At 42.2% G+C, this 25328-nt stretch overlaps 1 protein-coding gene across 1 annotated transcript; it reads left to right on the top strand.

The window, feature by feature from the left end:
- Positions 1-1236: 1236 nt before the first annotated feature.
- On the top strand, positions 1237-24858 carry LOC310996949 (actin filament-associated protein 1-like 1). The gene is made up of 19 exons (XM_083986492.1): positions 1237-1410; positions 7396-7524; positions 8668-8748; positions 8980-9065; positions 9158-9275; positions 9367-9456; positions 9610-9821; positions 10906-11085; positions 11179-11271; positions 11900-12002; positions 13543-13698; positions 21305-21525; positions 21640-21785; positions 21906-21987; positions 22681-22789; positions 22913-23080; positions 23169-23335; positions 23745-23870; positions 24016-24858. The coding sequence occupies exons 1-19, from the start codon at positions 1389-1391 to the stop codon at positions 24040-24042; spliced, it is 2316 nt and encodes a 771-aa protein (XP_083842618.1). The 5' UTR covers positions 1237-1388; the 3' UTR covers positions 24043-24858.
- Positions 24859-25328: the final 470 nt, after the last annotated feature.

The following is a 25328-nucleotide window of genomic DNA, read 5'->3' as shown; positions in this document are numbered from 1 at the left end:
AGAGATCCTGTCTGAGCTGAGATGGGTCTAATAGAAACAGAAGGTGCAGGAGTGTTGTAACTGAGTGTAATAGATGGAGGAGTGGTGCTCACTCACATATTAGTAGGTATAGTTTGTGTGCGTGTGTGTTTGTGTTTACAGGTCTGAAACAATCACGTTCACCACATTGACTGTGTCGAACTAACTCATTTTTGATTTACTGGACTAACATTTATGATTTACTACCCAGTGTCTGTGACTACGACTTCTGAATAAATGATTTAATAATTGATTCCCTTTGTTACTGTTATTTTTCATATGATGATGGTGGTGATGGTGAATCGGCATATTTGTTGTTACAGACTTTAGGGTTTATGGGTCATTAGGTCAGTGGGTGTTTTAAAAGGATCAAGTCCAAATCCAGGAATATCCAGTCCAACATTATACAACATTGCAATATCTTACTAGAAATTAATTAAATATGATAGTTTCAACCTTCACCTCTTTTATGTCTCATGTTGAAGGCAGACTCATTTTTTGTCATGGAAAATCAAGATAATTCTCATAATGACATTCTTGGCTGGAGCACAAACCAAGACACTAACTGATGTATCAACATGACTATCATAATTCAAATGTACTACTCACCTAAGACCAGATGTGCCCAAAATACAGCCACTTATTTACTCATTACCAATTGAGACCAGTTCAATAAAATTGTTTTTTTTTTGTTGTTTTTTTTGTCTTATGGGGGCAAAATTATCCAGTAACTCACCAGTAAAAGTAGGCCTACAGTTTTGCAAAGAAAAAGGGGGAAACCAGTTAATGACAGTTATATTATCATAGTTTATGGTTATTACTTCAGGATTTTGTAATAATAAGTTTACTGTTGTTGGTTCAAATGTGTGTGCATTGGTGTTTTTTGTATAAAAACTATAAAAAATGTTTTGCATGGGTTAGGGTTGCATGTACAAAATTTAATTCATAATACCTACATAGTAATAAGCCTTAATCTGTAAACCAGCACGAAATGGAAATACTATATTACACTATTGGCAGAAATGTAATGGAAACAACGTATTGGGGTTAGGGTTAGACATGTGTCTTTTTACGATTCATAGCAGGAAAATGTGTGGTGAACCAAACATAGTGACTGTAGTGACGAGTTGGCGCTAGGACCCAGCGGAGCCCGCGGTGATGGAGCGGCTGGTCGCCGAGTCAAACTATAAACTCCAGCGGCCACTCTGAGTCAGTTGTCCGCTCAGAGGCTCGCAGAGCTCCGCTGTGTCTGTGGCGGACACGTCTCACATGGGAACGACCGTAACTTTTTATTTCACATGTTTATGACACTGCCAAAGGATTATTGTAACCGGAAACACTCAGGGTGAGCCACTGTAAACATCTCAAACATGGAGCCCAAACGGCAGAGCGGTGAGTAACGTTTTCTGTCACATATGTTCATGTTTATCCTCGACAAAGAGCTACAGTAACCGACGAGCCTAAAACTTTTGAGACGAGGCCAAATTAAAACAGGGACAAAGGCACAACAAGATAAAATACATTGAAAGTCCACTGGTTACAGATGTTGCCTCTGAGGAACTCTTCATAATAAAGGCAACATAGTCATATTTATAACAAAGGAGATACTGTATTTAAGAGGGAGCTCCATCAGTCAGTTTATCAAACTCCCGGTGGACCGCTGGAGTAACGGCAGGATGATGATGTCATACACCTTCACGCCGGTAAGCGCGCGGTGAGTGGATGGAGGAGGCGGTGTCCTCGCGCAGGTAGAGTGATGCAACGAGACGCCAACAGAGAAGTGCCCTGTTGGAGGCTGCTCCGCTGGAGGAGAGAGAGGCGGCGGCTCAATGGACGCTCTGTTCCGACGCCTCCAGGCAACTTATTGGAAACAGGAAGCTGCATTTATGTGACACCAGGTGATGAGGCCGCGGGTTGAACTGAAATTCTGGGGTTTAGGAAACAATGGGAGATAATTAGACGGGGAAAACATCCATTTGTGCTCCCCATCAAAACAGCCAATCACGTTGCCTGCACTTAATTGGTCTAATGAGCCCGTTATTATTTAGGCATGGTATGAATTTCCGCAGAAAACGATGTGAATTCCCTTAAATAGAGGGACAAATGGAGTTAAAAATAAGAGCTTGGACTATTATTAGAAACAAAGCTCACTTTGAACTGCTGACACTGAACACAAGTACAGCCCAGACTATCGCAATTATAATTCCCTGATGCTGATGGTGTTGAAGATAACAGTATTTATTGTGTTTTTAAGCGCTCACGACTAAATGGCTGCAGTTTAAAAGGATTTTCTCACTAGCATTGCTTGCCAACAGTCATTTTCTTCTCATAGAGGGAAAAATCACAGGTGTGAGTAATAACCTTAAGGGAGACTGCTTTGTTCAAGTAAACAATGACACTGAGACACTGAATCAGACGATGCTAAAATGCCTGTGAGGCACAAGCAGATCATATGCAGTATAACCAAAGTGTTTTTGTGGCCAAACACTTGTGCAGCTGTTCAGTGAAGAAGAAAATATGTTCTCCCTGTGTGAGAAAAAATAGAGTAATTAGCAATGGAGTTCTGGGCCAGTATCACAACTGCTGCAACAAATGGAAGAAATTAAATTGAATTAAAGTTATAAAAAAGAAAGAAAAAAAATCAGTTGGATGGTGATAAAACACAGGCCAGAATGTTCTCATATGGACTTTTTAAATGACTTCTTACTTTAAGAAAAAACAATTCATACAACTGATAGCGGTAAAAGCTGTTATCACAAGCCTTGACCTCGAACATGGTTCCCTGTCATTTCCTCTTCCCTTTTCCTTCTCCTCCTCTACCAGTCACTCCCACCCACCCAGTGAGGTGGTATTAGTTTCTGTCATATAGGTCTAAGTCATATTGAGCTGCTATTGTTGATGTACTGCAGTTACTGTAAGTGTACTCCATATACAGGGTAGAGACATCTAAAGCAGCAGGTATGTGCATGTCCAGCCAGCCATGGGCCGAATCTAAATTGATGTGCTGATAACACTCCTATAGCAAACAGGAAAACAGCTGTGTTGTGTTTTGTCCGGTTGAGGGTTATCACTCCTCGGAAGCACCATCACTGAAAAAAAAGGGGGGAAAAAGCCAAGTTGAAGGGAAATGATAACAACAGTAGTTTCAGTAATGAAGTTATGTAATTGGAAAAAAATTCCACTAAAAATTGAATGAGAAAGACACGCAATAGTCTAGCACATAACCTAATGTGACCCTGTTGTTGCCCAATGTCAGCTGGCTGCATGGATAAGCAGTAGGCTACAGCTAATGCATGGATGGGTATCCTATTGTAAAAATCCACAACTGATTGTTTATACACTTTGTTTTTTTATCAGAGATATTGGTGTTTTTCAGCTGCTGAGTGCCACTTTAATGTGACATGTGAAATTTGTTTCAAAACTAATGTTTTCTTGCAAAGCACAAGATCACTGTTTGTGTTGTAAAATGACAATACAACACAAAGCTACTGATGGTTGGAGCGCCACTGGTGGAGTGGGTACCATTAAGGCTTAGTCCTTACCGCAGCAGCCCAGGCACAAATCCAACTCACGCCCCCCTGCTGCATGTCATCCCATCTTTCCCTCACCTTCCTGTCCCCAGTATGAGAGGGACAGGGCATTAAACCAGAAAATATCGTATAATAGAAGTCAGCCTTCCTCCTGGAAGCAGAGGTAAACAGCTATAGTCGTTTGTTGTTTTTAGACTTTGTTTTTTGTTTGAATTGTATATGACATGTTGTTCAGTGAACTTTAGAAGTGTCGGACTCGTTTGTGCATTATACCTGTCTCCCCTGTTTCCAGTTAGCTAAGTTAGCCAGAGACACAAGGAGACATGGTATCACAGTGTTCAGTAAACTCATTAAAGCAGAGCATGTGGCTGCCCCATGCTCTCTAGTGGCTCAATGGTTCCTTATCTCTGGCTGAATACCAGGTGGAACCGCAGCACCACAGCAGCCTGGGCCTGAACTAGAACTCTGCTGTGCCACAGCGTGTGAGCCAGCGCAGTGCCCGTCTGTTTCCTGTGTGTCCTCAGCGCTTGCAGTTTGAGGAAAGTGATAAGATACAGAAAGAATGTGAAAAATAGAAAATTCCACGACTTCTCTCCCCAGCTGTTTCTTTTTAAAGCTCTTGCCAGCTTGCTGGGTTTTTTTTTTTTTTTTTTGAGGGGACTTTTTAAAGCATCTGACTGAATGGCTAACCTCGGGGCAAGTGGTGACACCATCTACTGTTGTCACGAAAATATGAATTAGGGGGACGCTGAATCTCTGAAGCAGACTTTTGTTCTGGAGGGAGCTGCTGGGGCGACCAAGGGCTGAACTCTGACCTCCTGTCTGAAGAGGACGGGTGTCTGGAGGGGCGAGATGAAGGAGAGGAGTTAAAAAGGAAGGAGTGGAGGGGAGAATGTGGGATCGGGAGAGACCTCAGCCTCTGGGAGTGTGGGGGAGGCAGGAAGAGGAGGCCTGCTGTGGTGCAAAAATATGAGTTTCTTGAAATTTTCTTAGAAGCATGAAAAGTACATATTGAACAGTCATGCTATGGACTTCTCATATGGGCCGGGAAAGGCACATCAAGGAGGAGGTTTCAGGCTTGACTTGGTGTGACTGATGCGGAAGATGTGTAATGGTTGGGAGTGAAAGCCTCAGATTAGGAGGGGTGACAGATGAGTCCTCTGTGGGCCTGCCGCCCATCAGCAGCATTATGTGGCCAGATAAACAGCAGCCGTGCAGAGGAGTTGTTTTGTTCTGCGCTGCAACCAAACACGCTAAATCAGTTCAAATGAGAGTCGCATGGCTCAGGTCTCATGACTGACCTTCTTCATGAAGCCTGTCTGCGGAAACACAAAAATGCATGTAAAAGCACAAACACAATGCATTTTATAAAGTAAGTCTTGTGGACTGTGTGTTTGGGACTTCGTATAAGTACAAATTAATAGTTTCAGTGTGTAACCGAATGTCTGTGTCCACCAGTGAAAGAAAATGGATTCGAAGAGGAAATTTGTGCCATGTGTGTGTGTGTGTGTGCGCGCGTGTGGAATGGGGGGTTACAAAGATCCCTCTGTGGGTGAGACCGACCACAAGCCTCCAGAACAGCTGATTCTCAGCCTCTGAACCCTCCGGTCCCTCAAGAGAATGAGAGAGAGAGAGGGAGAGAGAGAGCTAGAGAGGGAGAAATGCATTGATGCCCTTGACTGTGTAAAGTTAGACTGCAAGGAACAGAAAATAGACCAAAGGCAGCAACTCTTCAAGCCTGCTACTGGCTTTGTTTACACCAATCGGCTGCACTTTTCACTTCTTTGTTGTTTGTTTTTAGCTTGAGAAATGAGAGGTGAGGAGGTAAAACAGCTGTGATGTGAGCAGAGGAACTCTTTGATAGATGGAGCATGAAGTGTAGATGGTGTTTAAAAGATATGAAGGGGAAAACAAGAGATGGAAGGGGAAGTTTGGGGTGATGGAGGATGTTGGGACAGAGGCAGACACAGCGGGATGGAGAGAGACATGGAAAAAGAGAGAGAGAGAGAGAGAGAGAGAGGGGAAAGTGGGAGGAAGAGGAGGAAGAAGGAGAGAGTCTTGATGAGGAAGAAGCGGATAGTAGCTTCTGTCGACAGCTAAGACAGGAAACCACAGCTGCTGGCTGAGAAACGGTGTGCTCATACACACACACATACACACACAGCTGCTGGAGATATATCCTTTAGCCCTGAATGCCTGTGGATCGAGACGATGCAGCTGTGTCGCGCCACGCCCCACGCTGACCATGTGTGTGTGTGTGTTGGTTCCTGTTTTGTTTTTTTGGAGGGGTTTCTGACATTGTATTGTTTGCTCTGGTCTAGCGGACCATTGTGGTCGTCTAATTTTGGCCCTTGTGGAGACAATAGAGTATTGTCAAAGCGGGACGGCGGCGGAAAAGGCTTATGGGAGTGTAAGGGCCTTTCTCTCACTGTCTCTGTCTTTACTCTCTGTGTGAGAGTTTTTCATTTTTCAACCATAACCTTTGCATCACTTCTATCACAAATTGCAGGTTGTCACCTTTCAACCAAAAACTTAATGTTTCATATTATTCACGTTCATTTTATCATTTGATTGATCATAGAGAAATTCGTCAGTTTAGCAATGATATGAGAATAGTTCTTCATAAGCAAAATAAAAATGAAAGACAAGTGACAAGAAAACTTTTCCGAATGATTGCTGGAGAAGATTTATAAAAGGAGTGAATGACTTTCTCAATGGACAACACACTGTCGTTTTCAAGCTACACTTTGTGACACATTTGTAGGATACACTTCCTGTCCTCGAACTTCCTATCAACCTTTGTCCTTTTTGCATTTGGTGGGAAATTACATCATAAATGTGACGATGTTATTGCCTAGAATGACAAAAAAGTGGGAAGAGATACTCAAAGAGCACACAGGTCATCATGGGACAATAAAACTTTCCACTGGAACCATTAAACTGAGCCACTCCACCTGTGCCGTGGCAAGAAAAATAATGAATTGTATAAGTGGTGACCAAGAGTCAGTATTTAATTAAAGGTCAGCCTTGGTCACCACAGCCACAAAACGTCAAACTTCTCTCATGAATGAGAGAACTTCAATGGACCAAGGGCAGTCTGCTAACCACATCCTTCTATCTCTATTGGAACTGCAGATTTCCCTCTTTACTTTGGCTCCATTTCCTTAAAGGAAGGAAACGTGCTGACCCCCTCCTCCTCCTCCTCCTCTTCCTTCTCCTCACCTTCTTGTCTCTCTGACTCCCCCACCACCACCACCACCACCACCACCACCACCACCCCTGTCAGCTCTGAGCAGGCAGGATGTGTGAGAGTGTGTCAGGCTGTTTGGAACAATGTCAAGGTCAACAAAGCGCGCCCACCCACACACACACACACACACACACACACACACAGGATGTCAGGAGTTGAACATGAAAACATTTTTTTCAAAGAAAGCTTGAAATGTCCAAACTCAAAGTAGGATTTGATCTGCGGCAGTGCAGAGACAAAGACACAAAAAACTCAAAGCACAAAAAACTCAAAGTCCAACTCTGTGGCAGAAACAATGAATGGGATGAAATGTTTGGATGCTAAATATCTCCTCCCTCTCAGCTGTTGCAACAGGCGGTGGGGCTGAGCTCCTACAGTAAATGCCCCTCTTGAGCAGCCACTTGTGTTCTGCACGGCCTTGCATACAGTACATGCGTTAAATAGATATTTGACGCACTTGGTGTAATGGCAAAAGCATTTTAGCCTTACTGTCTGTGACCTCTCACATAATGACCTGATTGTGCTCAACACCAGAGAGTATTTTAATGTAGTTTTGCAAACCCAACTCATATGTTTGCTGTGTTTTGTTTTTTCCAGTGGTGATGGAGCGACTTGTAAATGAGTTGGGCTCTCTTCTGAAGATGCTGGACCATGAGACAGTCAGCCCTGCAACTGCTGAAAAGATGGCCTCCATACGCAACATCCTGGACTCATTGCCGCTGTCAGGTACAACATTATCATTATTATTTTTATTTTATTTTTTTTCACAATACACGAAAAGTAGTTTTTACTTTGTTCCAATCATACTGTCCTGCTGATGTTTTCAAAGTTAGCATACATTTTAGCTAGCATACATTTACATATTTGTTTGCGGAGTGGACTGCAGTGGGCTCAAAGCATTACATTGCTTTTATAAAAATGAATTCTTTAATGTTATCTCTGAGTCTCCTCACATCATCAAGTTTCTGGCAGCACTTAGAAGCTACTGTATGTTCAACACAGCAAAAGTATCTGCAAATATCTGTTTCAATAGGAAGAACATGAACATACAAATGTTAAAAAATATTGTTCCTTACAGAGAGAAATAAATGAGGTTATTAAAATAAGACCAGACTCTAAATTAGATCGGTGACTTTTATTTTTCCCTGGGAACTTGACGGAGCGTGCTTGTGGTCTTTCAGCTGCATGAATTCATTTTGAAACAACTGGCAGCATTTCAGCCAAGGCATTTCAAAGTTGAGAAACTGGTTCAAAGTGACTACAGCAATGTTTATTTAGACACAAATCAAGCATTTCTTTTTATTTGGCTCATTTCTTTCCGCGATGGTGCAACCTTCCTGTTATAATCTAACCAGACTGCAACTGCTCGACAATGCATAAGGGACAAGAGAGGAATTGTTGTTGGAGACATGCAAAAAAAAAAAAGCCGTCTCCACAACATCAAATCCTACTGAGGTGTTTACATTAGATCCTGGTCTATCTCTGAGAGTGCAGGATGTTGAAGAGGATAAAGGGATTGATGTAAGAGGATAATGAAATGTAAAGTTTAAAGAGGATAATGAGCGGAGGTCAAAGAAAGGAGAAAAGCAAAACATCCTGACCATTTACAACTAATATTGGAATGAATCAAGGTTGCCTTGCAGCAGACTAAAACTTCATGTCATCAAAACTTCCACAAAGTCTGGGTATTTGTGCTCTTGTGTCGTCCTGTGTAGGTCTCAGGTCGGTGCAGATAGTTCAGTACTTAGCAGGCACGCAGTGCTCTGTTTGCTGCATCTGGTAATCCTGTCTCTCCTCGCCTCAGCGTAGGCCACAATCCTTGCTCAATCTCTGATCCTACCTCTAATTCCTAATTTATCTTTTTCACAGTCAATGGATCAGATGTCTACATGAACAGCTGTCTCTATGGCAATGGCACAAGCTTTGTAGAGTCTCTGTTTGAAGATTTTGGTGAGTGACACCCTCGAAGTGCTGTTAAGCCAGTTCAATGTTCAGAAGTCTTGGTCTGTGGAAATGATCATTACAACAATCAGCTAAAAGACTCAAGTCAAGCAATGATTTGTGAAATTACAACATGTCATAAACATTTGGACAACTCGTCAGATGTTATAATGTATAATTCATGTCCACAGATTTTATTTAAAGCACAGTTACACATCTATCTTTTTTCCATTTCACCAGACTGTGATTTGAACATGCTCAGTGCATCGCCAGTGGAGCAGAAGGAGCACAAAGAGGAAGAGGAGAAGACTAAGACCAATAGATCTGTGAGTAATTTGCAGTATGTTCCTGACTCTCCCCCTGCCTTTATCGTCCTTGTAACTAAAGTTGTGGTTTAACCTTCACCTTCGTTCTTCAGACACCGACTGACACGCCACCTCCTCTGCCAACCACGCCCCTCCCCGATGACTACTATGAAGAGGCAGTTCCTCTGGATCCTGGATCCACCCCTCAGTACTTTACCACCAATATCCACAGTCAGTACTGAACACACATTCCAAAATCTGCACATTAAGGACTCTTGTAGCTTCTTTTTTTTTTACTCATCTTGACTCTTTTCACCTGTAGCTTCCATGAACTCAGTGGAGGACGCTTACTATGAAGATGCTGACAATAACTACCCAACCACCAGGATCAATGGTCCTCCCAAAAACTCTTGTGAGTCTACGATGGGCTGCACTTACTCATAGTAGCAATTCTTTCTAATGACAGTACACACATGAAAGTTTGTGGAATCCATGAGTGAACTCAGTCAGAAGCTCTCTGTGGATGTTTGGTGAATTAATCACACATTTTACTTTTGGCGTTCAGACAATGACTCAGATGCTCTGAGCAGTTCCTATGAGTCTTATGAGGAAGAGGATGAAGAGGCAAAGGGGCGGGACCAACCTCAGAGATGGACGGCTGAGGAGAGCCCAGATGGTCCAGTTAGAGACTGTCGCATCTGCGCTTTCTTGCTGAGGAAGAAACGCTTTGGCCAGTGGGTGAAACAGCTGGTTGTTGTACGAGACAACAAACTGCAGGTAAATAGATGAAGCTACAATATGATTGAGTCTCATTAAAGCTTCAAACTAAACTTCCAATGAATATCCAGTGTTATGTCAGGTTACACTGAAAAACAAAACGGTGACATGTACAGGATGCACTGAAGCATGAAGGGCGGCACTAGTGTATGAAATGTTGCTGATCATGTTATAATTACAAGTTTAACAGTTGCAACACGCCTCATGACAGGCAGTCATCATGTCCTCAATCCACTATTGGCTGGCACCTTCAGATGACGTGAGTGAGGACATCTATACTGTACTGTAGTGTACCTGAGTGTTGATGTGTAGGGTATGTGGCCTATAACTAAGTGCTAAGTGCTCGCCAAGTCATAGTGAAGGAGGGCGGGGCAGCGCTCTCACACACCTGGCAGCATGTGGCACACACACGCACACATAGCATGTACACATTATATTTCAGACCAGTCATTGACTCAGTTGTCAGTCAAACATTTGGCACTTTTTTTTGATGAGAGAAACCAAGAAATCCCATGAGCCTCTGTAGCGTAGCTCTGAGCAGCTCGCGGCTCTGCTCCGCCATTCTAAAAATAGCTTGCACTGACAATTAAAGGTAATGAACCTACTCCTAAAACTATAGGGATTATGGCAATGGGCCAATATGCCAAAATGTTGAACATTCCCTTTAACGTTATGCTAGTTCACACTACAATCTTGTGTCTCATCAGCTGTCTAAAAAAGAGCCGCCTTAAAGACTTTTTTAGTTGGTTTAGTTATCAAACATTTGTTGTATTTCACTTCACAGTCTGGAGGTAATGTGTGTTGGATTTCTGCTCTTACTTTTAAGCTAAGTGCAAAAGTACAACTGTTCCATCAAAGGTATCCTAGAGGTTATAATGACATACAAATTAAGCTTCAAATAAAAACAAAGGTTCTCGGATGGGATGGCAACTTTAAAGCAATATGAGTCACTAGTTCCAAAGTGAAATAGCATTAAATGATACATCAAAGTACACAGTCAGGCTTGGGTAATTGAACAGAAATAAACGATGGACTCAATTTCTCTGATTTCCCATACCTCAATCTCACTATTTATCTTTTCCAGTGTTTTAAGAGCATCAAAGAGAGCACTCCCCACACAGAGCTCCCCCTCAATCTGTGCAACGTCATCTACGTCCCCAAGGAGGGCAAAAAAAAGAGACACGAGTTGCGTTTCTCTTTGCCTGGAGGTGAAGCTCTGGTCCTGGCTGTTCAGAGCAAAGAGCAGGCCCAGAGGTGGCTCAAGGTACCTTCTATTCACTTTGCTGAGGCAGACAAGAGTAGTGGGGGAGAGACGGGATGGTGTCAGGAAGTGAAGGTTTTCCTTTTCTGTGTCCAGGTGGTGCAAGATGTTGGCAGCCAGTGTAGCAAAACTGAAGGACCAGATGGATCCACTTCTCCCATTATACAGAGGAAGCTGGAGCTCGACAAGGTTTGACTTTATGCATTTGTCTTTGAGTCATAGGAGTCATAGGATGTGCCCACACACAGACCAGGCATAAATTAGTGATATCACAAATGTTATTATTCTGTCTAAATCAGCACTCCCTGTGCCAGTTAAAAATAGTTTCTTCGCACAACTTCATGTAATGTCTGCGTCTTCATGTACTGAGTTGTAGTACACTCTGAGTCTACTGTACTGTACATCCTGACATCATTTTTTTTCAGCCCACACATGACACAACTGTTCCTTTGGCTTCTAGTTTACAAGCAGTGAGTGAGGTGACATTATTGAGGTTGCTGAGCTGGCGAGTGTTCAAAGGGCCTCATACCCTCAACAAGGTTTTGGCACACATCTGCAGAGCCACAGAGCTGAATGCATGGTGACATGGCAGTCACACCCAGTATTTTGAGAGTATATAATCTGTAGACCATATTCCATGAGGCAGCTTCTCTCTTATTTTTCTTGACATTAATTTTCTCAGTTAAAGGAGAATGCATTGTTGAAACAGGGCAGATAAATGCACACTATTTCCTCTCCTCTCCTCTCCTCCTATCCTCTCCTCTCCTCATTTATGGGATGGCAGAGTAATGTCTGTTTCTGCTTTTCCTTTTACCAGGTGCTGCAGTCTGATCGGCAGGCATCGGACTCAGACAGCGGGCCAACAGCAGAAAGTCAGTCTGCTGCACATGTATCAGGACGGGACGCCACTGACACACTCGGTAAGTTTAAGTTTATAAGCAGCTGTTGTAATTATTCACTCTTTCCTTGCTTTTGGTTGTTTAATTGAAACAAGCTGGGGGATGCTTAGATCATGTTTGAGTCTGGATATGATTAAATTTTGGTGTAAGGATCTTTATGTTTTCCAATGTGAAGCATTACTCTCAGAAATACCAGTGGGTGAGCGTGGTTTAGTAGGCAAAGCTTTATTTTCTGTATCCTACAGATGTCTATGAACAGTGAGTGTAGTTTTATGATGGGTGGGGTTAACTTATGAGCACAAATCAATATGTAAATGTTCTAAAATTATATTCAACACACATGTTGCATCTGGTAATTAATATAATTTGAAAATAAGAGCCGTGATATATAATCATTGAAAACCATCAGTTGACTTAGATTAAATTAGATACACCAACTATATTATTAACTCTCTAAGAACTCTCTAAGTTGTAAAGGTAGAATGCCACTGATTTTACACATCAAAGTCTGTTTAAAGATTTTGTGCATGTTAAAAAGTTGTATAAAGTCTATTTATACAACTTTTTTAACCCTAACCCCTTTCCCTAACCTTAGCTATGTCAAATCTGTGAAATTACAATACAGTAAACATCAGTTGGGGCTATCCTCGCTTTCCAAAAAGGTCCTTACTGTCGCATCTTGAACATGAGAGTAAACACACGCTGGACTGTATGTAATTGTGAGGACAAAACTTCCTTAGCCCTTGGTCTTAACTATCTATGACTAAATCCTCAATCCAGTTCTTACTCTTAATTATATAATTAACAATTCAACAAGCAATGTTTCCTCACAATGTCCCTTTTGAACTAAAATTAGTCCTTACAAACACAGAGAGGCATGTATACACATACACACACACAGCCTTTCAAAAGTATGATCAAAAGCACAGGGAATATTATTGTTTATCTACCCACAAAATCAGGAAGGATAAACCAAGGGATCCATGATGTTGGGTCAGAATATAGGTCAAACACAGTCATATTGTTTCAGTAATACTACAACCTGTTTACTGACCAGAGGCCTCTGAACTTAAAGAGACATGAGAGAGAGGGAGAGACAGGAAGTAAGGCGCAGAGCAGATATGACATCCTTCCTGTCCTCTTCCTGTAATTGTGTCCCACTGACATCATAGGAAGTAAACTGGGCAAAGTGTCACAGCACCTGGTACAGTGAACACGAGCACACAAACACACTCTAGGGTTTGGTTGAACAAATAAAAGACATCTTTCAAATGAAATATAATAAGTTAGTATTGAATGCCAAAGTTCAATAAGTCCTGACTTGGTGGAAAATGTGTTGCTTTACAAGAATGTTCCTCAGTTAAAACCTTTTATACTTTGAATTAGAAAATAGAATGCTGCTGATGAAACACAAATACATAAAGTTACTTAAGTGATGAGGCAACATTATTTCTTTTTATTGGTTGTACATCATGTACACCGAAGCTGCTGTATGCTAAGTGCTTCTTAACACCACGCTGTTGGCTCCAGCACTGTCTGACAATGGTACATTTGATTTCAGGCCGGGCAAAGCGTGGTGCGTTCTCAGAGCTGACCGGGTCGATGAGCCGAGCAGCAGGGAAGAAAATCAATCGGATCATCACTTTCTCCAAAAAGAAACCACCTTTACCAGGAGAGCCTCCATCATCCTCTGGTCCCCATGAAAACCCACGCAGTGGTGAGTACACAAGTGGCTATTTGGATGATGATGAGCTTGGATGTCTAGCTCAGTAATACTACTTGCAGACATGTTAAAGGTAAAGGAAAGTTAGAAATTTAGTTTGGAACCATGTAGGCTAAAACTGATAACACATAAACAATTAGTATATACTATAAAATTATTCCATATGTCATAATTAAGAATTGCATTCTTCTAAACTGCTCAAATATAGGCTATATTCTTCATTTACACTGTGAAAAGTGTGAGTGTTCAGTGCCTAGTGTACACCTTTAAAAAAATCTGCATTTAAAGGAGCATTATCGCAAATACAGCAGTAATAGCATAAAATAAGCTGAAATATGCAAAAGATAGGTCGGGGGGAGCCATAACTAAATTTACAAAAAAAATCGCCAACAGTGTAGTGTCCGTGGGGCAAATGCAGCATTTGTCTTTGTTATGATCCAAGCCGGCCCGGCGCTTGCTGCGTTCAATTGCACTCGGAACTGGCAAATCCAACCTCCGAACCGGAAAAATGCAACAGTAAATAGTAATGGAGCAGTGTTAGGCTGCTTACAGTCACTGAATCGCTCGGTAGAACACTTTGTCTCCACGTCCCTGTGTCTTTCTTCAGCTGTCCTCTCAGCGTTATTAAGGAGGAGGAAGTTGCAGTTGCTGTTGTTGTTGTTGTCGTTGTTGTGGTTGTGCGCGACGTAGAGCTGCCGCTTCCACTAGCGAGTTTTCTTTTTCCCGCGATTGCACGTTCATTCAGCCTGGTGAGGGAGGAGGAGGGGGGAGGAGGGAGGAGGGAGGAGGAGGAGGGGGGGGGGGGGGGGGGGGGACTAAACGAGGCTGCTCTCTCTCTCTGACAGCTGCCCACTTGTTTATTTATTTCAAATTGTTTTTTATTGAGTTTTCAAAAGTGTGAGAACAAACAAAACAAAACAAAACAGTTTAAACTGACAGAGAGCTATTAGACATAATTGCATGAATACCATACATGGACCCCATCTCTAGTGTGCATCGTTTATAATATACATACATACTACATAAACAGTTTTTCTTTCGCTTCAGTTTGTTACATTTTCAATAGTCCACCCATGTACAGATACATGCCAAAAAAAGAAAAAAGAAAATCAACAAGAGAAAAGACAGGAAGAGAAGAGAAAAAAGGGGGGGGTAGAGAGCTACTGATCTAAGGTGGTTGCATCAAATTCACTTGTAAAGTATTCTAAAAAATCGCACCAAGTTTTTTTGAACCTTTTTACAGAGCCCTGAATTGTGCATCTGATTTTTTCTAGCTTAAGAAACGCCATCACCTCACGGACCCAACGTGAATGGGATGGAGGTGTGGTTGATTTCCAACCAAAAAGGATAAGTCGGCGGGCTAGTAATGTTGAGAATGCTATCAAGTCTGAATGATGTTTTGATAGCCCGCTGTTGCTAGGGGTAACCCCGAATACTGAGATAATTGGATCTGGCTCAATTCTTTTTTTACAAATATAAGAGAATGTATTGAAAATCTCTGACCAGAATGTGTGTAGTTTTGAGCATGTCCAAAACATGTGTCCCAGAGTGGCAGGGGCCTGATGGCATCTAATGCAGTTTGGATCTGAGCCGGGGTATATCTGGGCCAGTCTGACTCTACAGAGGTGTAGGCGGTTGAGTATCTTAAATTGAACCAATCCGTGCCTAACACAAATCGAGGATGTATGTACTCTTTTGATAGCTCTTTGCCAGGTTTCCTCAGAAATCTCCATGCTCAAGTCTTCACCCCACCGCTCTTTCAAATGGTGAAGAGAGTTACCTTCCATGTCTTGTAAAATACTGTACAACTGAGATACACAGCCTGGTATGTGGGGCTTAAGCTTCAGACATTCATCAAGTGGGCAGGCTGGAGGTTTGTGCGGGAATGATGAAAAATATGTACGAGTGAAATTGCGTATTTGAAGGTACCTGAAGAAATGGGACTTAGGTAGGTTGTACTCTTTAACAAACTGGTCAAAAGAGCCAAACAGTCCGTTAATGAATAGGTCTCCTACACAATGAAGTCCCTTCCCAAACCATGTCTGAAAAGCTGCATCTAACAAAGAGGGTCTAAAAAGGGGATTGGCGAGAAAAGGCATTGACACCAAAGCTTGCGTAAGGCCAAAGTGTTTACGAAATTGGGTCCATATACGTAGAGTGCCTCTCACAATTGGGTTGTTTGTATGAGCCCCCACTGCTAATGGTAATGGGCCACACAACATAGATGCTAAGGAGACTGGTAAACATGCTTGTTGTTCCATGAGAGACCAGTTTGGACCTTCCCCTTTCACAAAAGTATTGTACCAGACAGTCACTTTATGAATATTGGCTGCCCAATAATAATATAAAAAGTTTGGCAGCGCTAGACCACCATTTGTTTTGCGTTTCTCCAGTACAGATTTGCGTACACGTGGTATAGTCTTATTCCAAATGAATGTGCTAATATATTTATCTAATTCTTTAAAATATGATTTCGGCAAGAAAATGGGGACTGTCTGGAATAAGTATAGAAATTTTGGTAGAATAACCATCTTAACTGAGTTAATGCGACCAGCCAGAGATAATGGAAGCGTTGACCAGCGGTTGGTATCCTTCCTAGCTTGATCTATAAGTGGTCTAAAGTTAAGTTTAAGAAGGTCTTTATAATGGCGTGTTACCTTGACTCCTAAATATGTTAGGGGGCCAGTTGTGACTCTAAAGTCGCATGAATCAAAGGACATCGTCAATGCTTTACTATTAATGGGGAATAATACACTCTTTGTTAAATTGATTTTGTAACCTGAGGCCAAACTAAATTGTGAGATTGTGTCCAGGCACTTTGGAATAGAATTTTCAGGGTCTGATATAAATAGCAAAAGGTCGTCCGCATACAACGAGACTTTATGGACTTGCCCCCCCCTGTTAATTCCCAATATTTCATTGTTTTGTCGCAAAGCTATAGCCAATGGCTCAATGGCAAGATTAAAAAGAAGAGGGGACAGCGGACAGCCTTGCCTCGTTCCCCTATGGAGGATGAAATACTCAGAATCAATATTATTGGTCCTAACTGATGCCTGTGGCATAGAGTACAGTGTTTGAATCCAAGAAGTAAAAGTCGGGCCAAATCCAAATTTGTTTAATGATTTAAAAAGGTGTCCATATTCGATTCGATCAAAAGCTTTGTGCGCGTCCAATGAAATTACTATCTCTGGAAGTTGGGTCGAATGTTCAGAGTATAATATATTAAAGAGGCGGCGCAGGTTATGATATAACTGCCTGCCCTTTATGAAACCCGTTTGGTCAGGGTGCACAATAGTTGGTAAAACGGATTCTAATCGTAGGGCAAGGATTTTTGTAAGTATTTTGTAATCACATGTAAGTAGGCTGATTGGTCGGTATGATTCACACTTGGTTGGGTCTTTATCTTTTTTTGGGAGAACAGAAATTGAAGCCTTGGTCATAGATGTAGGGAGCTTTTTTTGTTTAAGCGATTCTGTGTAAACAGAGCGTAGGAGTGGTGTCAATTTACTGGCAAAAGTCTTATAAAATTCAATGGGGTAACCATCTGGGCCTGGTGCTTTTCTATTTTTCATTAATTTAATTGCTTGGCCAATTTCAACATCAGATATTGGCTCTTCTAGGCTGGACTTATCTTCGTCACTTAGGGTGGGCAAGTTCAGATTTTCTACAAAATTGTTTGCATGACAACTATCCGACTTATATAGGGAGGAGTAAAAATTTTTAAACTGATCATTAATATCTTTCGGGTCTGATTTGATGGTGCCATCAGTGGCTTGTATTTCTGTGATATAATTGACAGCCGAGAATTGGCGTAACTGATGAGAAAGCAGTCTACTCGCACGTTCTCCATGTTCGTAGTGGCTCTGTCTTGATTTTAAAAATTTCTCTTCAGCCTGTTTAGAGGCAAGAAGATCGAACTCTGTCTGCAGTGCAATCCTTTTCTTGCGGAGGTCTGTCGATGGAGAGTCAGAGAGTTGCTGATCAACGTCATGAATAAGCGTGGTTAATTCTGTGAAGCGTTTCGACCTGCTTTTGTTCAGTCGAGATGTGTATTCTATTATGTGACCCCTCAAGTATACTTTTAGTGTTTCCCATAAGGTAAATATATTGGTATCTGGCAGCCGGTTAGTTTCAAGGAAAAAGTCAATCTGAGCCGAAATGAAGTCCACAAAGTCCTTTTCTGCTAAAAGTGTAGGATTGAGACGCCAGTTGCGCCTTGTGGCTACATTGTTCTGGAGCCAAAGCTCCATGATGACTGGTGAGTGGTCAGAGATGACTATACTATCATATCTACACAACTTAACAAGTGGAAGCATTTTTTTGTCTATAAGGAAAAAATCAATCCTTGAATACGTCTGATGTGGAGTAGAAAAAAAGGAAAACTCCTTCAGTGTTGGATTTTTAAATCTCCAAAGATCTACCACACCACTGGATTGGCAAAACGTCTTAATAATATGAGCAGATTTGGAGAGAGGGCCTGCTGGGATTTTAGAGCGGTCAAGAGAGGGTTGCAGGACAGTATTGAAATCTCCTCCTAATATCAAGTGGTGTGTGCCTGACTCTGGGATGCAGCTAAACAGTTGCTTATAGAAATCAGGGCTGTCCCAATTAGGGGCATAGATATTGACTAAAACCACTGGAAAATTATACAACCTGCCCTGAACAATAACAAAGCGCCCATTTATATCAGCCACTACTTTTGAAGATACAAACTGCACATTTTTCCCTATCAAGATAGCTGTTCCTCGAGACTTGGAGTTAAATTTGGAATGAAAGACTTGTGATATACAACCTCTTTGTAATCTGGGAATATCTGACGTACGTAGATGTGTTTCCTGTAGGAATATTACCTCTGCCTTAAGTTTCATCAGGTGGGAAAATACTTTGCTTCGCTTTACGGGGTGATTGAGTCCCCTCACATTCCAGCTTACAAATTTTGTTGATGTTCTACTCAACCCATCTAGGGAGGCCATGGGAAAAGGGGACTGACTGATGTCCGGAAAGATTCACCCGACAATAGATCCACATCTCTAACCCTGGGGAGAAGGGGGGGTGGGAGAAAGAGAGAAAGACAAAGAGCACAGCGAGAGAAAAAAAGAAAAAAAACAATAACACAAAACACATAAAGAACCCCTAATGTAACATGTAACCCCAAATGCTGGCCTCTCCCCAACTGAGAGGCTGCACCCTCCCTCCCTCCTAAGCCATTATGAAGAAACCTGTTCAACATCTTACCTATCGGGGCTGAGGCCCCATAAGAACCTTATGTACCAACAATTTAGCTTAACAGCTGTAACATTTCAAGTCAAGGAGACCTGTTCAGTGTGTGCGCATTAGTGTGTGTGCGCATTAGTGTCTGTCTTCGTATCAACGAATGTGTGTGTGTGTATGTGCGTGCCCATATGTCAGTGAAGTCGATGATGTATGAATGTGCTTGAGTCTGTGCAACTGAGATAAAATAAAAATGTGCATAGATATTACAGTATCAAAGCTCACAAACTAGCCACTTATTAGCAGGTTGACCCCATGTCATATTACTCCGTAAAACAATATTGTAAAGAATATTATCCATCCCTGGTGATCCCAAACAATCATTAATCAAGAAAACAATATCAGCAACAGTATTTATGAACCAATTCAGTGTCGCTGTTATCAGCCTTGGCATTCACAAGGGGTAAAGCTAACTTTGCTGTATGACAATATACCAGATGGGGTCAATTAAGTGGAATTTAAACAAACAAACAAAAAAAAAAAACAGCGACCCTGTTTACTGAAAAAGTTAAATGTCTCTACTATTAGCATCAGGGGCTTATATGTGAAGAAATAAAACATGTCACTGTTTGTGCATTACCATCCACAACTTCACAAATTAGGTAGGCATTACTTAACAACCAGACCTTCACTTACTGTCCAGTTAGAACAAAACTGTAAAGGAAATCATCTTGTTAAATAGTTTGATGGCAGAAGAGGAATCGAAAACTACAACAATGTTTCCTAAATACTTTCAATGTCTTTCCTGTCAGCCATACCTGCGTTTTTACCTCAGATCGCCATGGCAATCTCAGCATAGAGTGACGGAAGTGTCTGATTTACGAGAGTTCTTTTACAAACTCTTCAGCTTTGTCTGGATCCGTGAAGCTTCTCTGCATCCCATCCCGCGTTGTAATCCTCAGTTTGGCTGGGTACCACATCCCGTATTTTACGCCCTCACAACGTTGCAGAAGTTGTCTCACCTGCTTGAATGCAGCCCGCTGCCGTGCCACTGACTGTGTGTAATCAGGAAAAATCCGAATCCTGTCGCCGTGTTCGGAGATGAGGTTTTGTGCCGCAAGTGCTTTACGCAGGATCGCTTCTTTCTCCTGGTAATAGTGGCACTTGATAACGAAGGCTCTTGGTTGCTGCCCTTCATCCGGAGCTTGTTGTAGGGTGCGGTGTGCTCTGTCTAGGACGGGCGGTTTATCCAGCTTCAGTGCTTTCTGTAGTATTCCAGCGACAAACGTAGTTGGGCGGGTGCCCTCTTCACGTCTTTCTTTGATGCCGAAAATGCGTAAATTGCATCTCCGTGATCTTGCCTCCAAGTCCTCGGTTTTTGCCGTGAGGCTCACCACTTCTTTCCTCAGCTGGGACACGTGTTGCTCCAGTTCAGTAATGGTGTCAGAGTGACTGTTGGCCGCAGCTTCCAAGCTAGCGGTGCGTTGCTCCAGAGCGTTAGCCCTAGCGTTAGCACGCTCAATGGCCGTTTTCATTTCGTCTTTAACGATGCTTATCTGCTTGCATATCTCGGCGTTCTGGGTCTCCGCTTTTTCGTCTATTTTTGCAAGCAGTTCGGCCTTCAAAGACGTAATAGCGTCGAGTATAGCTGATTGACCCGGCTCCGTGCCCTCTCCATGCTCTGGGGCCTTAGCACCGCTCCTCAGGTCCGGCATCTTGTTTCGTCGAAAAGTCGTAACAAAATTGAATAAAAACTCACGTTTTCACCGTCTTTCGACCTACACTCTGCTTATACGACACTCAAACTGTCATACATATGTGTGGGTTAGGCTCCTTGACATAAATAAAGGTTAATATGGGGGAGCTCAGAGACGCGCGTCTACATCTCTCCGAGGCTCAACCGGAAGATATCGCTGCCCACTTGTTTATATCTGATAAGCTCCGCCTGGCTCCATCTAGTGGCCGAATTAAGAATTTGGATTTGCGATAATGCTCCTTTAAAGATAAAGATTTGGATAAATTACAGTAGAGTACAAAATATGTATAATTATCATTATAGATAGAAAAATATATACTTTCCAGGTAGACCAAAACCATTTTTTCAGTAAATCAGTTCCCTAAAAATACATTAATGAAATGTGTTGTTGTTAGCACTTCGAATATAGAATTGTGGAGAATTCATCATTACTGTTGTTAGTATGCATGTTACAGAGCTTAGATGTGTTCTTATCCATGTGACTTTAAGACTAATGTGTAGTAGGCTCTAATAGTTTACCCCACAATGGACAAACCTAACACATACAGTACATCCTTAGAAAGGAAGGGGTGATTGTTACCTAACACTGGTTTATCACTTTCATATTCTCTGTCTCCGTTTCTCTCTCTGCAGGATACCTCAGTGTGTGTCTGAGTGGCTCTTGGAAGGAGCGTTGGTGTGTGGTGCGAGGGGGAAGCCTGTACCTGCAGAAGGACCCTGGAGATCACCGGCCGCCAGTGATTGTGGTGCCACTCAAAGGGGGAGACGTGGTGGTGGTGCCAGGCGGCCTCGGCCCCAAACACCCTTTCTCCTTCCGCATCCTGCAGGGAGGCAATGAACTGGCAGCTTTAGAGGTACAATTTAATTCAGGGATTGTGTTTTCTGTGACAACAACATTTGATGGAAGCAAAGCAGCTACAGTAAAATGTGGGAGGGTTCATTTGTTTCTTTGTGTGTGTGTCCATCAGGCAAGCTGCTCGGAGGACCTTGGCCATTGGCTTGGCGTGTTGTTTGCAGAGACCGGGAGCGCCACTCTGCCTGAAGAGCTGCACTATGATTACATAGATGTGGACACACTAACAGACATACGGCATGCTGCCAGACACTCCTTCCTGTGAGTCACTTCCTACAATATCTGTTTGTGTGTTTCTGTGTGTATTTGTCTCAGGTTTTCTGTGTCTTATTATAGCGTTTATCCTGAAATACATCTGTCTCTGCCCCTTTTTCCTATCAGCTGGGCCACTACCACAACTGCTTCGTCCAGCAGTGCCTCAACAGACTCCAGAATGTATGATGAGGTCTATGAAAGTGTTGAGGTGAGGACACATCATGTGAGCCGTAATAACAATCAAATCTGTCAAACCTGGAGATGTCAAGCTTTCCCATGCTTTCCTAATCTTTCTTCTTCCTGTTGATGCAGGATGTTTACCATGGCTATGCTACATTTTTACCTTAATTAAAGCTTCTGAGTAATTGTGATGGTTAAATACATGACTTGTAACTTGTTACGAGTGAGAATGGAGGCTCTCTGCCTTCCACCTGTTGCTCATGGCTGAAAACCAACCTTGCAACACTGCCGGCTTCGTTAAAAACAAATGCACATGGCCAGGCGGAGGGTTAGCAAAACAGCAGAAAAGCAACTAGATTTGCATAGTTCCTCTTTAAGTGAAGTTAGATGAAGTCACTACTTTCTAAATATTAGACAGCCCCTAGTTTTGGATTCATGTTGTGTTAAGCTCCACTTGTATCCCAGTGCATCTCCTTGTTGAGTATCAGAGGTTGAGAGAAATTAAAAATTCAGAATGTGAAAAATGTTATTGTCTATTACAGTACAATGGTAATTTGTGCTTTTAAATGTTATGAATATCAGAATAGACATCAGCCAAAGACTTACATTATACAAATAAAATCACTAAATGACTTTTATTGTAGAGTTTCTTAAACTTAAACTTACACAGTAGTTGTAAATATGAATGTTGTCAATGGAGAAATTCTCCTATGTCCCGTAGGACGGGGATTTTGAAAGCAGAGGTGGCCAGGTGAGACGCCACGCCTCCTTCTCCAGCAGGGGCTCTGAAAAAACTGAACAACAGGCCGCCGTTAAGAGACATGCCTCCAGTAAGTCTTATTTCGTAATTAATGAGATCGGCTCCATGAAAATTACATGTCGGAAACTGAATCAGGGACATTCTCAGTCATCATTGCTTTGTCTATTTATATTGCGGTTCTCTTTTCTGTTAGATGTGAATCAGTATGGGCGGTACGGGAAGACGCGAGCAGAGGAGGATGCCAGGCGGTATCTGACACAGAAAGAGGAGCTGGAGAGGCAAAAGGAGGAGCTCAGGAATTCACTGATTTCCCTCCGCAGGGAAAAGAGGGCGGTGAAGGAGGGGATGAAGAGTAGCACGGGTCAGGAACAAATTCTACACTCACAGTACTGTTTGGACTGTTTTAGACCGTTGCAGTTGTAACAGTGTGTGTGTGTATGTGTGTGCAGGTCATGGTGTGGAACAGCGGTTAGCCGAGCTGGAGACGCTGTGTAAACAGAAGGAGGAGGAGAGGGTGGAGCTAGAGCTCAGACTGACAGAAGTAAAGGAAAACCTGAAAAAATCATTGGCTAGAGGAGCACTGGGTCCACCCACTGACACCAAGATCAGTGTCAAGGTAGGCACCTAAAGGAGGAATTTCATAGCTATAGAAGTCTATATGGCACTATTGTTATCCTGCATGTTTCTTCTTCCTCTTCCTCTTATTGTTGTAAGTGCCCTGGGGCTCAGCACTGAGGCACCTATTTTATAGAGATCAGTATACTGTACAGTACATCTATACTGTTTGTGAGAGTGAGTGTGTAGGGTCTGTGACCTTTGCCTAAGTGAAACTTGGAGACCTGCTCCACCACATTTGTCTGTTCCAAGTTCCACATAGTCATAGGTCACATACCCCACACACCAACACTCAGGCGTTGGTGTGTGGTACGGAGATCACACCCCAGTGGCCCTCTCAAAATGTCTGCAAGGAAAAGTTCTAGTTTCATATGTTCCCTGCTTTCTGACATTTGTGTTTTTGTGTGCAGGCACAGGGCAGTAGAGTTGAAAAGGTTTACAATGAGATTATGCCAGTGAATGCAGCATCTGAGCTTCATAAACGCCCTCCGTCTCTCTACGCCTCCTCCAAGGGGAACGTCATGCAGAAGGCAAAGGTAGCTACAGTGTGTGTGTGTGTGTGTGTGTGTGTGTGTGTGTGTGTGTGTGTGTGTGTGTGTGTGTAGCTATGTGTGTGTATATGTGTATGACAAGCACAGAGAGAAATGTTTTTCTCACTTTATGATGTCTCATGGTTTCCAGGAGTGGGAGTCAAAGAAGGGCACCTAGACTTAACATGAATGGATCGACAGATGGATTGATGGAAACAAAAAAACTGTGACAGGAGGAAGTGTAAAGAAAGACACAGATGAAGAGCAAGAAGAAGTGGTGCTGAGAAGAGGAAGAAGAAAAGGAGGACAGAGGACAGACTCCTACACGTTGCTCCCTCCTCTTATCCAAAGAAAAAATAGAATCTACAAGTGCAGGCAGTGTGGTGCTGTCTCAACCACTGTAAATACAACAGACTTGACCGATGTACCAGTACAGTATTAATGTGGATCACTATGTATATGTTTGTGCAAGTTTGCATGTGTGTTTACATTTGCACTGGGCTGCAGAAAGTGAAAATGTGATTATTTCATAGACGTGCATAGCAAAGGGAGAGTGTGGTTCATCAACACTGTGAGAGAAGAATTACAGGCAAGATTTCCTATCTACACCCACTGTTTTTATTCCCTTTTACACATGTCACTGTACAATGAAAAACTAAAATATAGAAATTATTACCTTAAATTATCATTAATAGTGAGAGAAGTATCTCACATCTTGTTATGTGTATTTAAACCATTAGGGAGATATTGAGTATGACACTGTTCCTTAAACAAATGAGTAAATGTCTGTTATTGAGATGTGAAATTATTGGTTTTTAACCATTATATGTGTATTGTTTTCATATTTGCCTTTTGCACTTTATCTAGATATATTTTACAATCATCTTGGAAATTAGCCTTTGCACCCCTCTTAGCAGAAATTATTTGAGGATAAATGCCTGTGTCTGCTTTCCCTGGTCGTCACAGTGATATGAACAAATACACACATGTTGGAGTAAATGATTACTTTATGAAGGAACTTGTCTTCAGTTGTGTGAAGTTGTTTCTTTGAATGCTTCTGCTTGGGTTGGGGTCAAGACAAGACTGTTACTATTCTGAGCCATTGACGCCATCTAGTGGCAAAATCAGATTACAGGCTACAGCACCTGATGAAGTGTTGTAAAATGTGTAGTGTTGCTGTCTTTTTGCAGATAATGTGAAAACACAAACAGATTTATATGAGAAAACAAATGCTTTCTTTGGAGTAATAGCGTCCTGAGCAGAGAATGAAGTCACACCTGTCTTAGTGTTGTTGTCTGTGCTTTGAATCTCCAACACACAGGAACCACACTTCAGATGCACAGCCTCCGGTGGCGCCTTCCTGCACCCTTATAATAAAAAACTTTTTTCTTTGGTTAAAAATGCTTCCAACAATGAAATCAGATAAGACCAGAGCTAAGGTGGACTGACCATGGGGATTAGTGC

This window comes from Trachurus trachurus, assembly GCF_905171665.1.
Source record: "Trachurus trachurus genome assembly, chromosome: 14".
NCBI classification, from domain to species: domain Eukaryota; kingdom Metazoa; phylum Chordata; class Actinopteri; order Carangiformes; family Carangidae; genus Trachurus; species Trachurus trachurus.
The sequence above is the reverse complement of the archived record's forward strand: the minus strand, read 5'-3'. Positions and strand labels throughout refer to the sequence as shown.